Source organism: Microtus oregoni, unplaced genomic scaffold, assembly GCF_018167655.1.
Source record: "Microtus oregoni isolate MIOR12 unplaced genomic scaffold, Mior012 000007F_ref0000211, whole genome shotgun sequence".
Lineage (NCBI taxonomy): Eukaryota > Metazoa > Chordata > Mammalia > Rodentia > Cricetidae > Microtus > Microtus oregoni.
Genome location: NW_024543066.1, coordinates 12545792 through 12563084, shown reverse-complemented (window position 1 = coordinate 12563084; position 17293 = coordinate 12545792). Strand labels below are relative to the sequence as shown.

The 17293-nt window shown below is 43.3% G+C and overlaps 2 protein-coding genes across 9 annotated transcripts in view; both read left to right on the top strand.

Annotated features, from left to right (window-relative positions):
• Ascc1 (activating signal cointegrator 1 complex subunit 1) overlaps positions 1-17293 on the top strand; it is a 91637-nt gene that overhangs the window by 56904 nt on the left and 17440 nt on the right. For all 8 annotated transcript variants that reach the window (XM_041655698.1, XM_041655697.1, XM_041655696.1 and 5 more), the window contains one exon: positions 1462-1547. In XM_041655698.1, coding sequence (XP_041511632.1) covers positions 1462-1547 — 86 coding nt within the window. The remainder of the gene's footprint in view (positions 1-1461; positions 1548-17293) is intronic.
• LOC121450584 (peptidyl-prolyl cis-trans isomerase A-like) lies at positions 15990-16542 on the top strand. Its single transcript, XM_041655703.1, has one exon. The coding sequence runs from the start codon at positions 16002-16004 to the stop codon at positions 16494-16496; it is 495 nt and encodes a 164-aa protein (XP_041511637.1). The 5' UTR covers positions 15990-16001; the 3' UTR covers positions 16497-16542.

Below are 17293 nucleotides of genomic sequence, written 5' to 3'. Positions count from 1 at the left end.
ATTTCTTGAGACAGGGTCTCTCATATGCCTGAAATTCACTAAGTAAGGTGGTCTGACTGTCCAAAGAGCTCGAGGTCCTCCTGTCTCTGCCTCCTTCTGGCTAAGGTTGTATGTGTGCCACTATGCCGTTTTTTTTGTTTTTGTTTTTTTTTCCCATGGGTGCTGGGGATTGAGCTCAGGTGCAAGGTAAGCACTTTACTGACTGAGCTGTTTCCCTACCCACAATTTCTACTTTTTAATAGTTAGATTTTTGTTTTGTTTTGTTTTTAGTAATGATTTATTTCTTTCCAAACTGCTTGTGTTCTTTTTTCTTAGCAGGGAAGCTGTTTGTGTTTACTTTGATTGTATTTTTGAGATAGGATCACAGGTCCAGGCTGGCCTAGAACTTGTTGTCCTGAGGGTGTGGTCTTAAACTCTTCATCTCCTGCTTCCATATTCCAGGGGTTGTCTTTCTAGGTGTACGCCACTGAGTCTGGCTTTCAGAACTTGCTCTTTAAGCTGTGGAGTTTGCCTGAGGCTGTAGTCTTGTTTAGAACACTTCTCATTCCAGCTAGGTCCGGAGTTCCCACACACATAGTTAAAATTTGTTATATTCATGGAGTTATTAGAACTCTGGATGAGTCCTTCAGTTCTGACCTGGGACTCTGCAGACCTGGACAACGAGAGAGCACACTGGACAGTAGAAGTCCAAATGCTTGTAAAGGTCTGTGAGAAGGCAGGAATGAGTTGTCAGCCAGAAAGCATCTGAAACTTAAATAATTCTTGAGGGTCCTTTGAATTTTCTCTTCCTTGTGCTCTTCTCTGTATTGAATTTTTTTACTTGAAAAGGACATGAAAAGATATGTTACTTTTTCTTTTCTGTCTCTTTTCTTTTGATATTTTTCTGGCTGTCCTTTAAGGACATCTTTTGGGACATGCAGCCTAAATTAACTTAGTCAGCTAGAGCACAGTTTTGTTTAGGCCAAGGTCATGGGCTTGCTGCCTTCCCATGTAGAATGTAAGGATATCTTTATTGGTACCCCATTTGGAGATAGTCCTTAAGTATACCCAAATCCTGGACATGTTCAACTTTGAATAGTTTATATGCGAATTTTTGTGTGTTTTAACGTAATTAAAATCACATGACATTTATTTTGGAGTTGTAGAAGTCTGGCGTGACTTCGTCTCAACCTCTGACTTTATTGGTGGAGAACTGAGATTCAGGAAGAGCTCGTTAGTTGCCCAGTGCATACAGGTAGGGCTTGGAGAATGCCGAATGAATGAAAATACAGGGAAGGAGTTGGTGTCTGCAGCCCAGGAAGCCTCATTTCTTGACTGTTAGCTGCTTTTCCTCCCACCTTGTGCTGCCGTCTAGCAGGAGGTGGGAGTTTCCTAGTCGGCCTGTGGCCTGTGGATACTCAAGGGGGTGGGCACAGACACACTTCTCATGTTCCTCTCATATTCTCTTTGGATTATTTACAGCTGAAGGCAGATACAATCTCTACACACCAGATGGCAAATACATCTTCAAGGAAAGAGAATCATTTGATGGCCGAAACATCTTAAAGGTCAGTATGGCACACAGTGCCGTGGAAGTCTTTTGGTGCACACCTGAGTGAGGGAGGAAGCAAGATGCACCTTTTAACACTTTTCCTACTTTTCCTGAAAGGATGACTAAATGTTTTAATGTCAGAGAGAGAGAGAGAGAGATGTAGGGGGAGATCCATACATCATCCATCCATCCATCCATCCATCCATCCATCCATCCATCCATCCACGCTTCCTCTTGGTGCCTCTAGAGTACTTGAAATTCATGATTTAAGAAAGTAACATTTCCCAGCTACTTTGATACTGGATTTGAAGCTAGTGAGTTTTACTTTATTCTCTAGAGGTTTGAGTTTGCATTTTTTTTTTAAACGTGAAAAAATTTGTTTTGATCTAGTACATTTTTTCTCTTCACTCACAAAGTTGCTCTCCAAGGTTACTGTCTGTCTATTTTTACTCAGGAGCGTCTGTGTCCTAAAAGTAGAGAGTCAGTGTCCAACTGCTAAGCCCTACTCTTCTGAATCACATTAACCCAGGAAATAGAAATGCAAGGAGTTCTGTCCTGCAGCTCTCTGTCTCCTGCACGCTATCTGTATAGTCGCTCTGTTAGGTTAGCATACCATTGTTCCTCTGGGCAAAGAGAAACAGCTTTCGATGATTCCTTTGTTATGGATGGTTTAGTTCATACAATTTCATGGCCAAGAATGTTTTCCAGAGTTAGAGTGTTAGTCAGGGTTCTCTAGAGGAACAGAATTGATAAAATGAATGTGTATATTAAAAGGGGCGTTTATTAGAATTGCTTACAGGCTGTGGTCCAGCTAGTCCAGCTTGCTGTCTCTTGATGGAAAGTCTATAAAGCTCAAACATCTCAGCTGGTCTTCAGTATACACTGGAACCCCAGAGAGGTAGGCTCTGACAGTAGAGAAGGGATGAACTTGCCATCAAAAGTGAGGGGCAAGCAGGCAAAGAACAGCACTTCCTTCTCCATTTCTTTATATAGCCTGACTCAGGAAGCTGTGGCCCAGATTTAGGGTGGGTTTTATCACTTTAAATGGTCTGGATTTACAGTGGGTATTCCCATCTCAGATGAGCCAGTCAAGAAAAACCCCTCACCGGTGCCCCGGTTGCTTTGGTTTTAGTTGATTGCAGATGTAGTCGAGATTAGCCACCATAGCGTGTAACAGTGGTCAAAGCCGCTTCATCTTCAGTGTGCTCGTTCTTCCCCTCTTTCTCTGATATCTTTACCTTACCCCTGGACAGACTGAGCAGCCCAAGGGTTCTTCCCAAAAAGCTCCTCTCATTGGCTTATATCATAGGCTGTTTGGGTTTCCTTTTAATTCCGTGAATACCAAGTTGGCATTAAGCCTTTCCTAAAGATTGCTCTCTCCATTCTTCAAATATATATATATATAATGTATACAATATTCTGTCTGTATGCCTGAAGGCCAGAAGAGGGCGCCAGACCTCTTTACAGATGGTTGTGAGCCACCATGTGGTTGCTGGGAATTGAACTCAGGACCTTTGGAAGAGCAGGCAATGCTCTTAACCACTGAGCCATCTCTCCAGCCCTCCATTCTTCTTTTAAAAGAAAAAACTTCAGTGGGAAGTGGTGGTACATGCCTTTAATCCTGGTACTCTGGAGGCAGAGGTAGGAGGTTCTCTATGATTTCAAGGCCAGCCTGGTTTACAGAGCTAGCTCCAGGACAGCCAAGGCTAACTGTCTCAAAAAGCAATGACAATAAAAATAAATCAAGCTAACAACAACAAAAAGCAAAGTAACAAAGTGAGTTAAGCCTGTAATTTCCCCGTTTATGAGATGAAGGGAGAAACCTCAGGGCCTCAGAATGCCCATTCCCATATAGTGAGTCTGAGATCTGCCTGGGCTACATAGACCCTGTCTCAAAAAACCAAAGAAGCAAATAAGAGCAATGAATGGAAAATTCCCAAACCAAAGAAATGGAGGAAGAGAAACATTTGAGTCCTGTAGAAGAATGGTAATGCTAATCATAGCTGAATTCATCAGCTTGTCTCTCGCCTGCAAAGCTACATCATGAATGAGAAGCTTCTAGTGAGGGGTGGTGGTGCATTCCTGTGGTAGAATGCTTGTCTAGCACACTCACGGCCCCAGGTTCTGTCTCCAGTACCTTAAACCTGGGAAGAGAGAGATGTTTTTCTTGAGATTTCCTGACCTGAACCCCCTGTACTAATACGAGTGTAGCGCCCTCTAGCGTTAACTTGTGCCACTCTGCCACAGTACCCTTATTCATGCCTCATCAGTTTTAGAGAGGGGGCCAGTGAGTGAGTGATTGGAGGCCATTTAGTGTCATTCCTCATTTGAATCTCTAACACAGGACCCACTGTGGTTAGACTTGCCAAAAAGAATTTTGGTTTGTGGTATAAACTAGAATCCACAGAAACACTCAGAACTCTCAGGTTTATCATTTTTCTGCAGTTTTGTGCAAGGGAAATCTGTATTTAGGTGGACTTCATGAGATATTCGAGGTTATATCTGCTCAGAATCAGAGTAATGCCTGAGTAAAACTCACAGATGGCAAGGCAGCAGGTTCACCAGCTGATCTAAAACTGTAACTAAGAGCCAGATTTTTGGGGCTCGGGGTGTAGCTCAAGTGGTAGAATGCATGCTTAGTGTAAGCCTGATGTATGATGTATGTGTTCAAGCGCCAGCACCAGAATAAGAATAACAATCAGACTTCCGTGTTGAGTGTACCAGCATTAAGAGAAACACTTCTTGACTATGAAGGTGAGACAGCAGGTAGCATTCAGTCCCTGCCCTCGGGAGCTCCTGCCTCTGAGGGGCCAGAGGTTAGTGGACAGTTCCAACATGACATCGTAGGCTGATGTGCTGAAGAAAAGTAAGTACCTTTGAACAGGGGGCAGAGTATCTGCTAATATCTGTAATTTCTCTTATTTTACTCCTTAATCATTAGTTCCAGAAAATAGAATCTTTGATCTGTGGGTCAATCAAGGGAATTAAATCTCTTTTAAAACCAAGGCAACTGTGGGTGTAATTGTCACAACCTCAGCATAACCCTATGTAACTGTGGTAGGCTACCTTTTAGAATTGCTGTGCCAACTAGAATATGAGAACCCATGTTCTCTGAAGCCCTTGAAATGAAAGAAAATATTTAGAAAATCAGTTGATTTTATATTTTAATGATGAAATTATTCTTTTAATTTTTGTTTTTTGAGATGGGGGTCTCATTATGTAAACTTGACTCGCTTGGAACTCTATGTGTAGTCCAGGCTGGTCTTGAACTAATGGAGATTAGCCTGCCTCTGCCTCCCAAGTACTGCATTAAAGGCATGGGCTTATTTTGGATTTTATATTACATGCATATAAGCATGTGGAGACCAGAGGACATCTTGTGTGAGTTGATTCCTTCCTTCTACCATGTAGGTCCCAGGGACCAGACTCAGGTAGTCAGACTTGGTGGCAGGTGCTTTTGTGGAATGAGCTATCTCATGGATTTCAAGATTAATATTTTTTTAAAAATGCCTTTAATCCCAGCACTCGGGAAGCAGAGGCAGGTGGATCTCTGTGAGTTCGAGGCCAGCCTGGTCTACAAGAGCTAGTTCCAGGACAGGCTCCAAAGTTAAAGAGGCACTGACTGGAGTAAACAGAAAGGTTTGCCATGTTGGATACTGAGGAGCCCAGGCTTACCTGTGCAGACAGGATCTGGAGTGTCTGTGGGAGGCAGCCTTGGGAAAAGCCAAGCTTCTCAGCTATTCATCAGGAAACGTATCAGGAAAAAGCCATCTCTCATTGCTGTAATTTAATGAGTGCCCGACGATTACTGCTCCGCTCCAGGAGGAAATTGGTCCTTTTGGTTCTGTGGAATAGGATGTGTTCTGGGTGCCTTATTAGTAAGAAGAAAGTCGCTAATGGCTTTTGGAGGTGGAAGGCACTTTTTTCTTTTGTATAGCTCTTATAAGAGTTGAAGCAACTATAATAGACTAGTGTCTGGTTTTTCATGGTTAAAATAAGATTTCCCTAAGAAAGACTTTGAAGGAGGGATTGACAAAGGATTATTCTGCTGTGTTATTCAAAGCAGAAAAGGAGCAAACACAGTCAATTATGGTGTTTTTATGGCAGGCTGACAGTTCCAAAAGGAGATGCATTAGTGAAAATGGCCCAGGCCAAATTAGTAGGCTGATGTTCCCTGAGAGTTTCCACTTCTGAGAGGTAGCAGGAAAGATGCCGTTCATGTAGCCATTGGCTGTGAGTGCTGTGTAGCCGGAGAAACACGGCCAATCTGAAGACATAGCAGGCGCTAAGGGAAATGATTGGTCATCAGTGGCCAGCCCCTGACAGTGAGGCAAATGGCCTTGTGCTTGAGGGACTTGGGACGGATCCTGGCGCAGTGGAATCAGTCTGTAAGGCCCTCCGCTCAGAGACTGAGGGCACAGACTGACTGCTCACCCGTGTGTTCAGACTGCAGACTGAGTGTTTCAATGAGGTAGTCAGTCAGCTTTACTTAGAGAGCTTTTCATAAAGACAGTTTGTTCTAATTTTTTTTCCTGAAAATGTACATGGGACAAAGTATATATGTATGATTTGACAGAATCATAGAAACAGTATAGCTACTGGACAAGTCAGGAAGTAGAACATGCCACCATGCCACACTCCCTGACTGGCTCTTTGGTTAGTGTGTCTTGAGGGGATAGACATAATTTAGTTTTTAGTATTTCCAGGAAAGAGGCTTCACTGGCACTGTCCTTCCTTTTCATCCCTCGGCTCCCCAGCCCCCCGACTATCTCCAGACCATCCTGCAGTAGAAATCACAGCCTGACCATATTAGCTTGCTTCGCACAGCAAGGTGCTTTCATGTGCTTCCTTCATGCCATTTCTTTTTCATGTTTTTTAAAATTTTGTGTATGAGTATTTTCCCTGCATATATGTCTGAGTTCTATATGCATGCCTGGTGCCCTCAGATGTCAGAAAAGAGCATTGTCTTGCCTGGAACTGGAGTTACAGACAGTTGTGAGCTCTCGTGTGGGTGTTGGAAATCAAATTCGGCTCCTCTGAAAGAGCAAGTAGTGCTCAACCACTCAGCCGTCTCTCTAGCCCTTCTTCATTCATGCCTCATTGTGGCCTAGAGCGCATTTTTTAGTACTAAATGGTGCTGTTGTCTGGGTGCCCATTTTTCTCAGTCACCTTGCTGAAGGACTTCTTGGTTGCTTCCAAGTTTTGGCAGTTATAAATAAAGCTATGAGTGTCTGTGTGCTAGTTCAGGTGGGAATTTAAGTTCTTATCTTGTTTGGATAAATAGCAAAGAGCACAGTGGCTGGATCATGTGGAAAGAGTATGCTTAATTTTTTTTTTAATACCTATTTGTCTTTCATGGTGGCTGTACCATTGAGCTTTCCCACAGCAGTGACTGAGAGTTCCTGTGATTCTGTGTCCTTGTTACATTTGGTATTTTCAGTGTTTGGAACTTAGCCCATTCCTTTTTTTTATTTATATTTTTCTTTTCAAATTTTATTGAGAGAGGAGAGAGAGAGAGAGAGAGAGAGAGAGGGGGCGCGAGTGAGCGAGCATATATCACAGTGCACATATTGAGGGCATTGGCAACATCCAGGGGTCAGTTCTCATCTGCTGTGGGACCCAGGTGTACCTCAGGCTTCCCCAGCTCGTACCTTTGCCCACTAAGCCCTCTTGCCTGCCTGCGTTTGGCCCTTCTGACGGGAACATAGCAGTACCCAGTTATCTTAATTTTCAGTTCGCTGCACCACACAGTGTTGAACATCTTTTCAGGTACTTCCTGGCCATGCATATCCTCTTTCGTGGTTTCTGTTCAGCTCTTTTGACTCATTTGTGATGGAATGTCTTGCCAATGGATGTCTGGTTGCTCAAATTGAGTTTTGCTCCGTATTGTGGCTGTCGTTCCCTTATCTGTTTGTTTTCAAGACAGGGTTTCGCTGTTGCTCCCTTATTAAAGGTGAGTTGATTGTATTTATGTGGGTTTATTTCTGAGTCCTCTGTTCTATTCCATGTGTGGAGCTGAAGCCTGAGTGAATGTGTATTTTGTTAGCTTGGTTGTTTGTTTGGGTTGTTTGTTTTTGAGACAGGGTTTCTCTGTATAGCTTTGGAGTCTTGTCTTGGAATTCACTCTGTAAACCAGGCTGGTCTCGAGCTCACAGAGATCTGCTTGTCTCTGCTTCCCGAGTGCTGGGATTAAAGGCGTGCGCCACCACCACCCAGTGTGAATGTATATTATTAACAAGGACCAGTGCCTCAGACCCTTGGGAATCAGCAAACCTTTCCTCCTGTGTATGGATGTTGGCAGTATATTAAAAAACTAGCATCCACTATTTCCGCTTCCCAGATGACCACAACATAGCCTGCTCCCCTGTAGAGACTCCCCTGTAGAGACTAGCCTTTCTTCTCACACTGCAGGTAATAAACCACAGCCCACTCATCCCAGCTTTCCTGTAGGTGCATCTGTGTGTTGTCCTTCCTCTGTTTCTTCATTGCCCCAGGTAGGTTTCCAGGACCAAGCTATGCCAGATGTGCTGGTCCATTTACTGTTTTTTTTTTTCACCCAAGACCCCACTGTCTAATTATTCTACTTTTATAATAGGTTTTAAGGTTAGATAGTATCAGTCCTTTGAGTGATTTTGGTATTGATTTGGCTATTTTATTTTGTTTTTCTTTCTAAATAAACTTTAAAATCTGTTGATAGCCCATAGGTTCATTTTTTTTCCTGGTGTAGTAGAAGGCTGCTTGTTCATTTCCCGGCCACCCAAACTCCTGAATAATCATACAGAAACTATATTAATTAAATCACTCCTTGGCTAATAGCTTACGCGTATTGCTAGCTAGCTCTTATATATTTAGTTTACCCATTTCCATTATTTTATATTTTTCCACAAGGCTCATGGCCTACTAGCAAGGTTATGGCTGGTGGCTTGCGTCTTTCTCCTCTGGCGGCTCCATGGCATCTCCCTGACTGTGCCTTCATTTTCCCAGCATTCAGTATAGTCTCCCATCCCTGTCCACCCCCAACACCCTATCACAGGCCAAGGCAGTGTTCTTTATTTATTAACCAATAAAAGCAACACATATATAGAATGACCTCCCATACCATCCTGGGGGTTTGATTGAGGTTGTTTTAAATCAATAGATTAAGTTGGATGTATTCATGAATTCTTTAGTTGTTTTATTTTTTTTTTAAATAGAGTTTTGTGGTTCTCCTCAGGAAGATATTACTTCATTGTTAGTTTTATATCTTTCCTTTTAGGGTATGAGTATAGATGATGCTACACTTTTAATTTTTTAACTTTAAAAAGACTTATATATATTTTATTTTTGTGAATATTTTTTCAGCATGTATGTCTGTGTACTACATGCATTCCTGGTGCCCTGGGAAGCCAGAAGAGGGTGTTGGATCCCACAGAACTGGAATTATGGGTGGTTGCGAGGTGCCATGTAGTTGCTGGGAATTGAAACCCGGTCTTCTGGAAGAATAGCCAAGCTCTTAACTGATGAGCCATCTCTCCAGCCGCATTTCCCTACTTCTCCCCTTTTTGTTTTTTCAAGGCAGGGTTTCTCTGTGTAGCCCTGGCTAGCCTGGAACTAGCTCTGCAGACCAGGCTATCCTGGAACTCATAGAGATCCCCTTGCCTCTGCCTCCCAACTGCTGGGATTAAAGACTTCCACCACTGCCACCCAGTTTCCAGCCTCTATTTTTAATGTCAAATTCTGATTGTTCATTGATAAAAATGAGTTTTGTTTATTACTCTTCTATCTTGATAGATTATTACTAAGTCTAAGAGAGGTTTTTTTTTTTTCTTTTTGAGACCTGATTTATGTAGCTGTCCTACATCTCATTGTATAGACCAGGCTGACCTCAAATTCAGAAATCTGCCTGCCTCTGTCTCCTGGGTTAAAGGTGTGTGGCACCACTGTGCTTGCTATGTAGACCAGGTTGGACTCACCTGCCTCCTGAATGCTGGGATTGAGGCATGCACTACCATGTCCAGCTTTTGGATTTTTTACCTAGAGTCTAGGTCCTAGACCATCATGTCGTCTGTGACAAAAGACAGTTATATTGCTTCCTTCCAAATATGTATTTCTTTTATTTTCTCTCTTATTTCTTAGCTGAGACTTTGTGTATGGGTCTGAGAAGCAGGGGTGACAGGGACATCTTTGCCTTGTTCCTGACTTAGCAGGAGAACATCACGTTTCTCACTATTAAGTATGTTAGCTGTAAAGTCCATTTGTTCTGGGCTTCAGTGTTTTATGAGATAGTAGCTCCCTAAGTAGCTCAGGCTGACCTTGAACTCTTGATCGTGCCCCAGCCACCACACACAGCATTGTTTGCCCCTGTTCTTCAGCTCCCAGACTCCACACAGCACCTCCAACAGGCTGTCAGTTACAGCTCATTTTCCTGAGCTTTTCCTCCTTGATATTGTGACTAAGTTGTAATTCTTTGCAATCGCACATCCATAGTAGGTCTAAGGAGAGTTACTGACTTTTGGGTCTATTGAGAGTTCTACTTGTTTTTAATTAATTTTACTTATTTGTGTATTTGTGTGTGTGTGAGAGAGAGACAGAGACAGACAGATAGAGACAGAGACAGACAGAGAGAGAAAGGTGAGTATAGGTAACATGAGTCATGGTGTGCATGTGGCAGTCCATGGACATCTTTCCAGAATTGGTTTCCTTCACTGACTGGGAGCCAGCTGTTGAACTCGGGTTTTCAGGCTCGCAAGGCAAGAACTTTTATTATCTGCTGAGCTGTCTTGCTGGCTCTTACTTGTCTTTAGTATGGAAGGTTGACTGCTTAACTCTTTGGTGGTGGACCAAAACCCAGAAGTTTCAAAGTTTTTTTTTTTTTTTTTTGTTTTTAAAAGTTTGCTGTGCTGTGACATATACCTTTAATCCCAGCATTCAGGAGGCAGAGACAGGTGGATCTCTGTGAGTTCGAGGTCAGCCTGGTCTATAGGACAGCCAGGGACACATGGAGAAACCCTGTCTGGGGGAAAAATGTTTATTGAGGGCTAGAGCTATATCTCAGTTGGTAGATGCTTGCCTGACCTTGCTAGATTTGCTCCCCGGTACCCTATGAGCCAGGTGTGGCGAGGCATGCCAGTAATTTTAGCACTTGTGAGGCAGAGACAGGATGAACAAGTGTGAGGCCAGCTTGTGAGACCCTGTCTCACATAAATAAACATAAATACATAAAATGTTGATTGCAAAAAAGCACTAGAAAGTATATTCTCTTACTTGAAGAATTGTATTTATTATATAGTTTTGTACAATTGAATTCTCAGCTCTAGTATTACTGCCCCTGAAAACTGTTTTGGTTTTTTTTTTTGTTGTTGTTATTTGGCTTTTTAATTTTTTCCCCCACAAACCTCAAACTTTTCTGAAAGCTTGACTAACCCTTGACTAATCACTAAATCCATTGCAGTAGAGGAGGATGAGCAGCTGCCAGCTGCACTTGGGCTAAGTCACAGTCTCCAGATTCATGCTGCATATGGCATCATCTTTGCTGCCTGTGACTTCATTGTTGTTTCGAAACAGAGTTTGATTTAGACCAGACTGGCCTTAAACTCCAGTATGTAGCCAAGATCCTCTGGCCTCTACCTTCCAAGTGCTGTGATTAAGGTGTGCACCCCTACCCTTGGTAACGTGCTGGGATTACAGGTGTGCGCCCCTACCCTTGGTAACGTGCTGGGGTGGAATGCACAGCTGTTTGCCAGTTAGACTAGAACTCTACAACCTGAGCTGCGTCTCCAGCCCCTCGGAGGTGACATTTTTTTTTTTAAAGATTTATTTATTTATTAAGTATACAACATTCTGCTTCCATGTATGCCTGCACACCAGAAGAGGGTGCCAGATCTCATTACAGATGGTTGTCAGCCACCATGTGGTTGCTGGGAATTGAACTCAGGACCTTTGGAAGAGCAGGCAATGCTCTTAACCTCTGAGCCATCTCTCCAGCCCCCGGAGGTGACATTTTTTATCTTAGTAAAGTCTCAAAGCAGATGTCACTTCTGTCATCTATTTTTTTTTTTTTTTTGTAAATTGTCTTTATTGATTTCACACATTATGACTAAATTCTGCTAGGAAAAGGAAGATCACTGTGATAAAGCAAACGCCCTTTGAAACTGCAGTGGACATGTTGATGAGTTCTGAAGGTTCTCCCTGGCTGGTGGTTGTTTCCTATCTTCAATGCTAAGGCCCCATAGCTGTCCCTGTTGTGACTCACAACTTTCCGACCTTTGTTGAGTAGTTCCAGAGTTCCCGTCTGTCGGACTTGGAGCTCACACAGCAGGCTCTTCCCGCTTCCACACCAAATGCAGCTCACTGGACACACTGCTGCTTTGGAATAGCTTCTGTCTGTGCTATCTCAAGCAGCCACATGACAGTCACATGACCTAGGCGTGAGAGAAATGACTCTCTGGAGGATTTTCTTGTGTATAAAAATAAGATGTTATTGAAAAGAGAAAGAGAGAGCGTATACACTATGTTCCATCAGGGGTTGGAAGAGAAATCAAGAAAATCAGAGCAAAAGGGAAAGAAAATGAGTGAAAATTGGCAACAAAGATCCTTAGAAAGTGCAAAAATTATTTGAGTTGGTCTTGCTATCTCAGCAGCCGAGAGACTAAGGCAGGAAAATTGTATCAGTTTAAGGTCCCCTTGGGCCCTATCATGAGGTCAGGGCTAGCCTGGGCTACATAGTGAGGCGCCATCTCAAAATACAAAGCAAAAAATGTAATGAATTTGTTATTTGGTTCTAAAAGAAGACATGGAGACCTCGAGGTCTTCAGCTCATGTCAGGGGATTTTGGACAGTAGTGTCCCCAGATCTACAGCAATAGCAAATGAAATTCCTGTCTGGAAAAATGGACCGTCTCTTCTCTCAATGAACTTTTCTCCCCAGCATGGCCAGTAAGCAGTCAATACAAACTAGGCATTAAGGAACCACTCCTAATAACCAGATATCTAGCAACTCATGAAGACATGACACAGCAGAGTGGCAACTTTGGATTGTACTCAAAGAAACAAAAGCAAAAGGAAATCTTAGAATGTATCCAGGAATTGGGAACCTTTAATAAATAAGTACTTCCGGCATGGGGATGCTCACCTTTAGTCCCAGATGTAGCTGGATCTCTGTGAGTTCAAGGCCAGCCTGGTCTACATAGGGATACATAGTGAGCTCCAGGCCAGCCAAAGCTATATAGTGAGACCCTGTCTCAAAAATCCAAAATTAAAAAAAAAATAATAAAGGAATTGCCAGAAGAAATTAACCAGGGCCAGGTATGGTAGAACATGTCCGCAATCTCAGCACTTGGGAGGCAAGGCAAGACAACTGAAAGTTCTTAGCCAGCCTGAGCTACACAGCAAGACTATATATCAACAAAACAATGAACAAATTGTGCAACAAAGTGTGTCATATTAGAGTGAGCTATCAAGAAGATAGCACTACCTTTCATTCAAATATTTCATTTTCTTTTAAGAACTGGAAGCAGGGCCAGCATATGGCTCCTTAGGAAAAGCGTTTGTAGTATAGGCCTGGTGACCTGAGTTTAATCCCCAGAACCCAGGAGAAGGTGGGAGGAGACCGTGCTCCACAGTTGTTCACTAGCCACCATGTCGTACATGTATCATGGCTCAGGTATACGTGCACGACACACACACACACACACACACACACACACACACACACACACACGGAGGAAGGGATGGAAGAGGAGGAAGAGAGAGAGTCAGCATCAGCTCAAGGTGCAAACATATGTGTGTAATCTCAGCACTCCAGAGGCTGACTAGGGCTACATAAGAAGACCTTACCTCAATAACCAAAAATGGAAAGAAAAAAAAAAAAAGAAAGAAAAATAATTTTCTATGCTTGGGCAAGTCTGCAAGCGTGTGCACCTTTTGAAAAGTGCTTAGGGCCATGAACTTGGGACAGCAGTCAGCAGTGAGTCTGAGAACCCTGTGTGACCCACCACCTGTTGTTGGGTCCTTGGACCAAGAATGGACTCTGTGGTTTTCAGTGTAGAACTGGAAGTGGAACACATTGGAAGACTTGAAGGATGTGAGGAAATCATGTGGAACTCAAACCTGTGAGGGCAGGGGTGTGGCACAGTGATAGAGCCCTCGGCTGTGTATGGGAGCCCTTGACTCAGTCTCCAGCACTGTAAAGCAGAGCCTCTTTCTGTGGGCCTCGCAGAGCTGTCCTGGAGCACAGCACGGTCACGTGTACCAGTGGCACTGTTGTGACCAAGGGTGTGTGGCCATCTGGCCATTCACAGAAGTTTGCTGATCCCGACTTAGGATTTAGAGTTTAGTTAATTATCTGTGTGTGTGTGTGTGTGTGTGTGTGTGTGTGTGTGTGTACATAAGTATGTGTGTGTGCTTGTGTGGAGGCCAGAGGTCAATATCAGGTCTCTTTCTCAGTCGTTCTTCACAATATGTTAAAACTTTTGTACAACTGGTTTTGGGTTTTAAAAAATTTGTTATTGTGTACACGTGTGTGAGTGTGTGTTGGGGATCTGAAGTCAGACGCTGCTTGTGTGGTATGCAATTTATGAACTTATCTTCGCAGCCCCTAGTTTAATTATATTTCATCTCACCCAATACAACTCTGATTTATTAGATATATCACACTTTTTTAAAAAACAAAACAGAATCTTACCTTGCAGTTTGCTGGCCTCAAACTTGCGATTCTCCTTCCTCTGCCTCATTAGTGCTATTGATGTGAATATTTAACAGATCCTCAAGATATAGTAATGAATTAATAAATATTTGATAAAAAACATTCAGTGAATGAGTACTATTGAATTTCCGTTTACTTGATTCATTTCTACTAAGCATGTTTGTTTGGAGGGTACTGGGAAACTGGCGATTGAACCCACCTTCTTTCCTCCTGAGTGCTGGAATTACAAGTGGCTGCCAAGTTTACAGTTAGCACAAACAGCAGAAAAATGTGGAGTGTGAGGAGGAGATTGTGACAGGATGACTTGTCAAGCTATGGGTGGGGTTACTTTGCTGTGCTAATGATAAACGTGGTCATGGGCTTGGCAGCAAGCGTCTACCCACTGAGCCATCTTGCTGGCCCTCTACCTCGATTCTTGATGATTAAAATAGGACTGTGGGGGATGATTGTGGGGGTTGCCTTTTTCCCAATGCTAGAAAAGTACACTTCATGTTAGAGGGTCTGAGGGCTCCTGACAGGGCTTGAGGGAGAACTGTATAGCAGCTTGAAGCACTCTAGTGTGGTCTCTTACTGTGTGCTGTTTACAGGAGGAACATCCAAATCCAACAGCATTTCACAAAAAAAAAAAAAAAAAAATCTCTAAATCTGTGTGTTCTGTTGCCTGGAAAGTGAAGTCTGAAGACACTAATGAGGGTACCTGAAGCTGCAGCTGTCAGTGAGGGAAGCCGTTATTGAAATGAAACTAAATTCAAGCAGCAGCTGATTTTTGATGGAAAGATACTCCTCACTGTTCTGTGGCTGTCTTTCCTCACATGATGCTGCTCCTGCCTTGGCTCTTTTCCACAGTCACTGGTGACTTCTCTTTGCAATGGTGTTGGAATCCTTCCCCGTGTTTTCTTGGCCCGAGGGGATGATGACAAGGTTTTGTAGGGTCTAGCTACCACAATAACAGGACATAGGCCACAGTTTGGCAAAGGCAGCAAGTGCAAAACCAAAACCAAGAGGTAGGCATTGCTGTCCCTGGACTCATTGCTGTGGTAATGTTTCATGAACGTCTTCTAAGTGTACAGCGCTAAGCAGGGTCCCTATTTGGTGCATTCGAGGAAAGGGGATGAATATTCAGTCCTCTGAGCTTATTCCCATGAGCTCTTTGAATGGGCACCTGTTCTTACTGAGGAAATGCTCATCTGCATTCATGCCTAGGGATCTGTTCATTTTCCTTTGTGTGTTATTCGCTGAAGAAATGAGTCTGGTTTTGGCTCTCTTTAGATCATTGTAGTTAGTGTTTGTGTATACATACATACTTATTCTTGTGTGGGTGGGTAGATACATGTGCATATGGAGGTCAGATTTCATGTTGAATATCTTACTTGATAGCTGCTACACCTCATTTATTTTTAAAAGGATTTTGCTGGGCAGCAGTGGTGCACGCCTTTAATCCTAGCACTCAGGAGGCAGAAGCTGGCAAACCTATACATATGTGTACCCGCTAAGTGCCTGATGCCCGTGTGACGTAGGAGTGTCTTCTATCTATCTGTTGCTTTCATTGGTTAATTAATAAAGAAAACTGCTTGGCCTGATAGGTCAGAACATAGGTGGGTGGAATAGACAGAACAGAATGCTGGAAAGAAAGGAAGTGAGTCAGATGCCATAACTCTCCTCTCTGAGATGGATGCAGGTTAGAATTTTCCCGGTAAGCCACCATCTCGTGGTGTTACACAGATTATAAAAATGGGTTAATCAAGGTGTGAGAGTTAGGCTTTGCCCCCTTTCACCACTTGCTGCAGCCATGGTCAACCCCACCGTGTTCTTCAACATCGCGACTGATGGCGAGCCCTTGGGCTGCGTCTCCTTTGAGCTGTTTGCAGACAAAGTTCCAAAGACAGCAGAAAACTTTCGTGCTCTGAGCACTGGAGAGAAAGGATTTGGATATAAGGGTTCTTCCTTTCACAGGATTATTCCAGGATTCATGTGCCAGGGTGGTGACTTCACACGCCATAATGGCACTGGCAGCAGATCCATCTATGGAGAAAAATTTGAGGATGAGAACTTCATCCTGAAGCATACAGGTCCTGGCATCTTGTCCATGGCAAATGCTGTACCAAACACAAACGGTTCCCAGTTTTTTATCTGCACCACCAAGACTGAGTGGCTGGATGGCAAACATGTGGTCTTTGGGAAGGTGAAAGAAGGCATGAACATTGTGGAAGCCATGGAGCGTTTTGGGTCCAGGAATGGCAAGACCAGCAAGAAGATCACCATTTCCGACTGTGGACAACTCTAATTCTTTTGACTTGCGGGCTTCTTACCCACCAGACCATTCCTTCTGTAGCTCAGGAGAGCACCCCAGCCCCATCTGCTCGCAGTACCCTGTAATCTCTGCTCTCACTGAAGTTCTTTGGGTTCCATATTTTCCTCATTCCCCTTCAAGTCTAGCTGGATTGCAGAGTTAAGTTTATGATTATGAATAAAAACTAAGTAAGAACTGTTAAAAAAAAAAGATGTGAGAGTTAGCCAATAAGAGGCTAGAACTAATGGGCCAGGCAGTGTTTAAATGAATACAGTTTGTGTGTTGTTATTTCTGGGCATAAGCTAGCCAGAAGGCTGGGAGCTGGGTGGCAGGAACGCAGCCTGCTGTTCCTTCAAAAAGCAGGCCTGCTCGCGTCCTCATTACACCCGTGGAGGTCAGAAGAGGGCATCAGATTCCCTGGAACTGGAGTTACAGATGGTTATGAGCTACCATGTGGGTGCTGGGAACCAAAACTTGGTTCACTGCAAGAGCAGAACATTTTTTGAGACAGGGTCTTTTACCAAACTGAGAGTTCACCAAATTGCTAGACTGGCTGGCCAGTGAGCCACAGGGATCCTCCTGTTTCCTCCTCTACCACTGAGGTTACAGATGTGTCCTATCATATCTGGCTTCTTTATGTAAGTTCTGGGGATCCAAACTCAGTCCTCAAGCATAAACAGCATTGCCCACTGAGCCATCTCTTCAGCTTCCACTGTAGTTTTTGTAGTCATTGTAAAATATAAACAGCATATGTGTAACTGGCATGATTGTGAAACCGACCACTGTCTGTT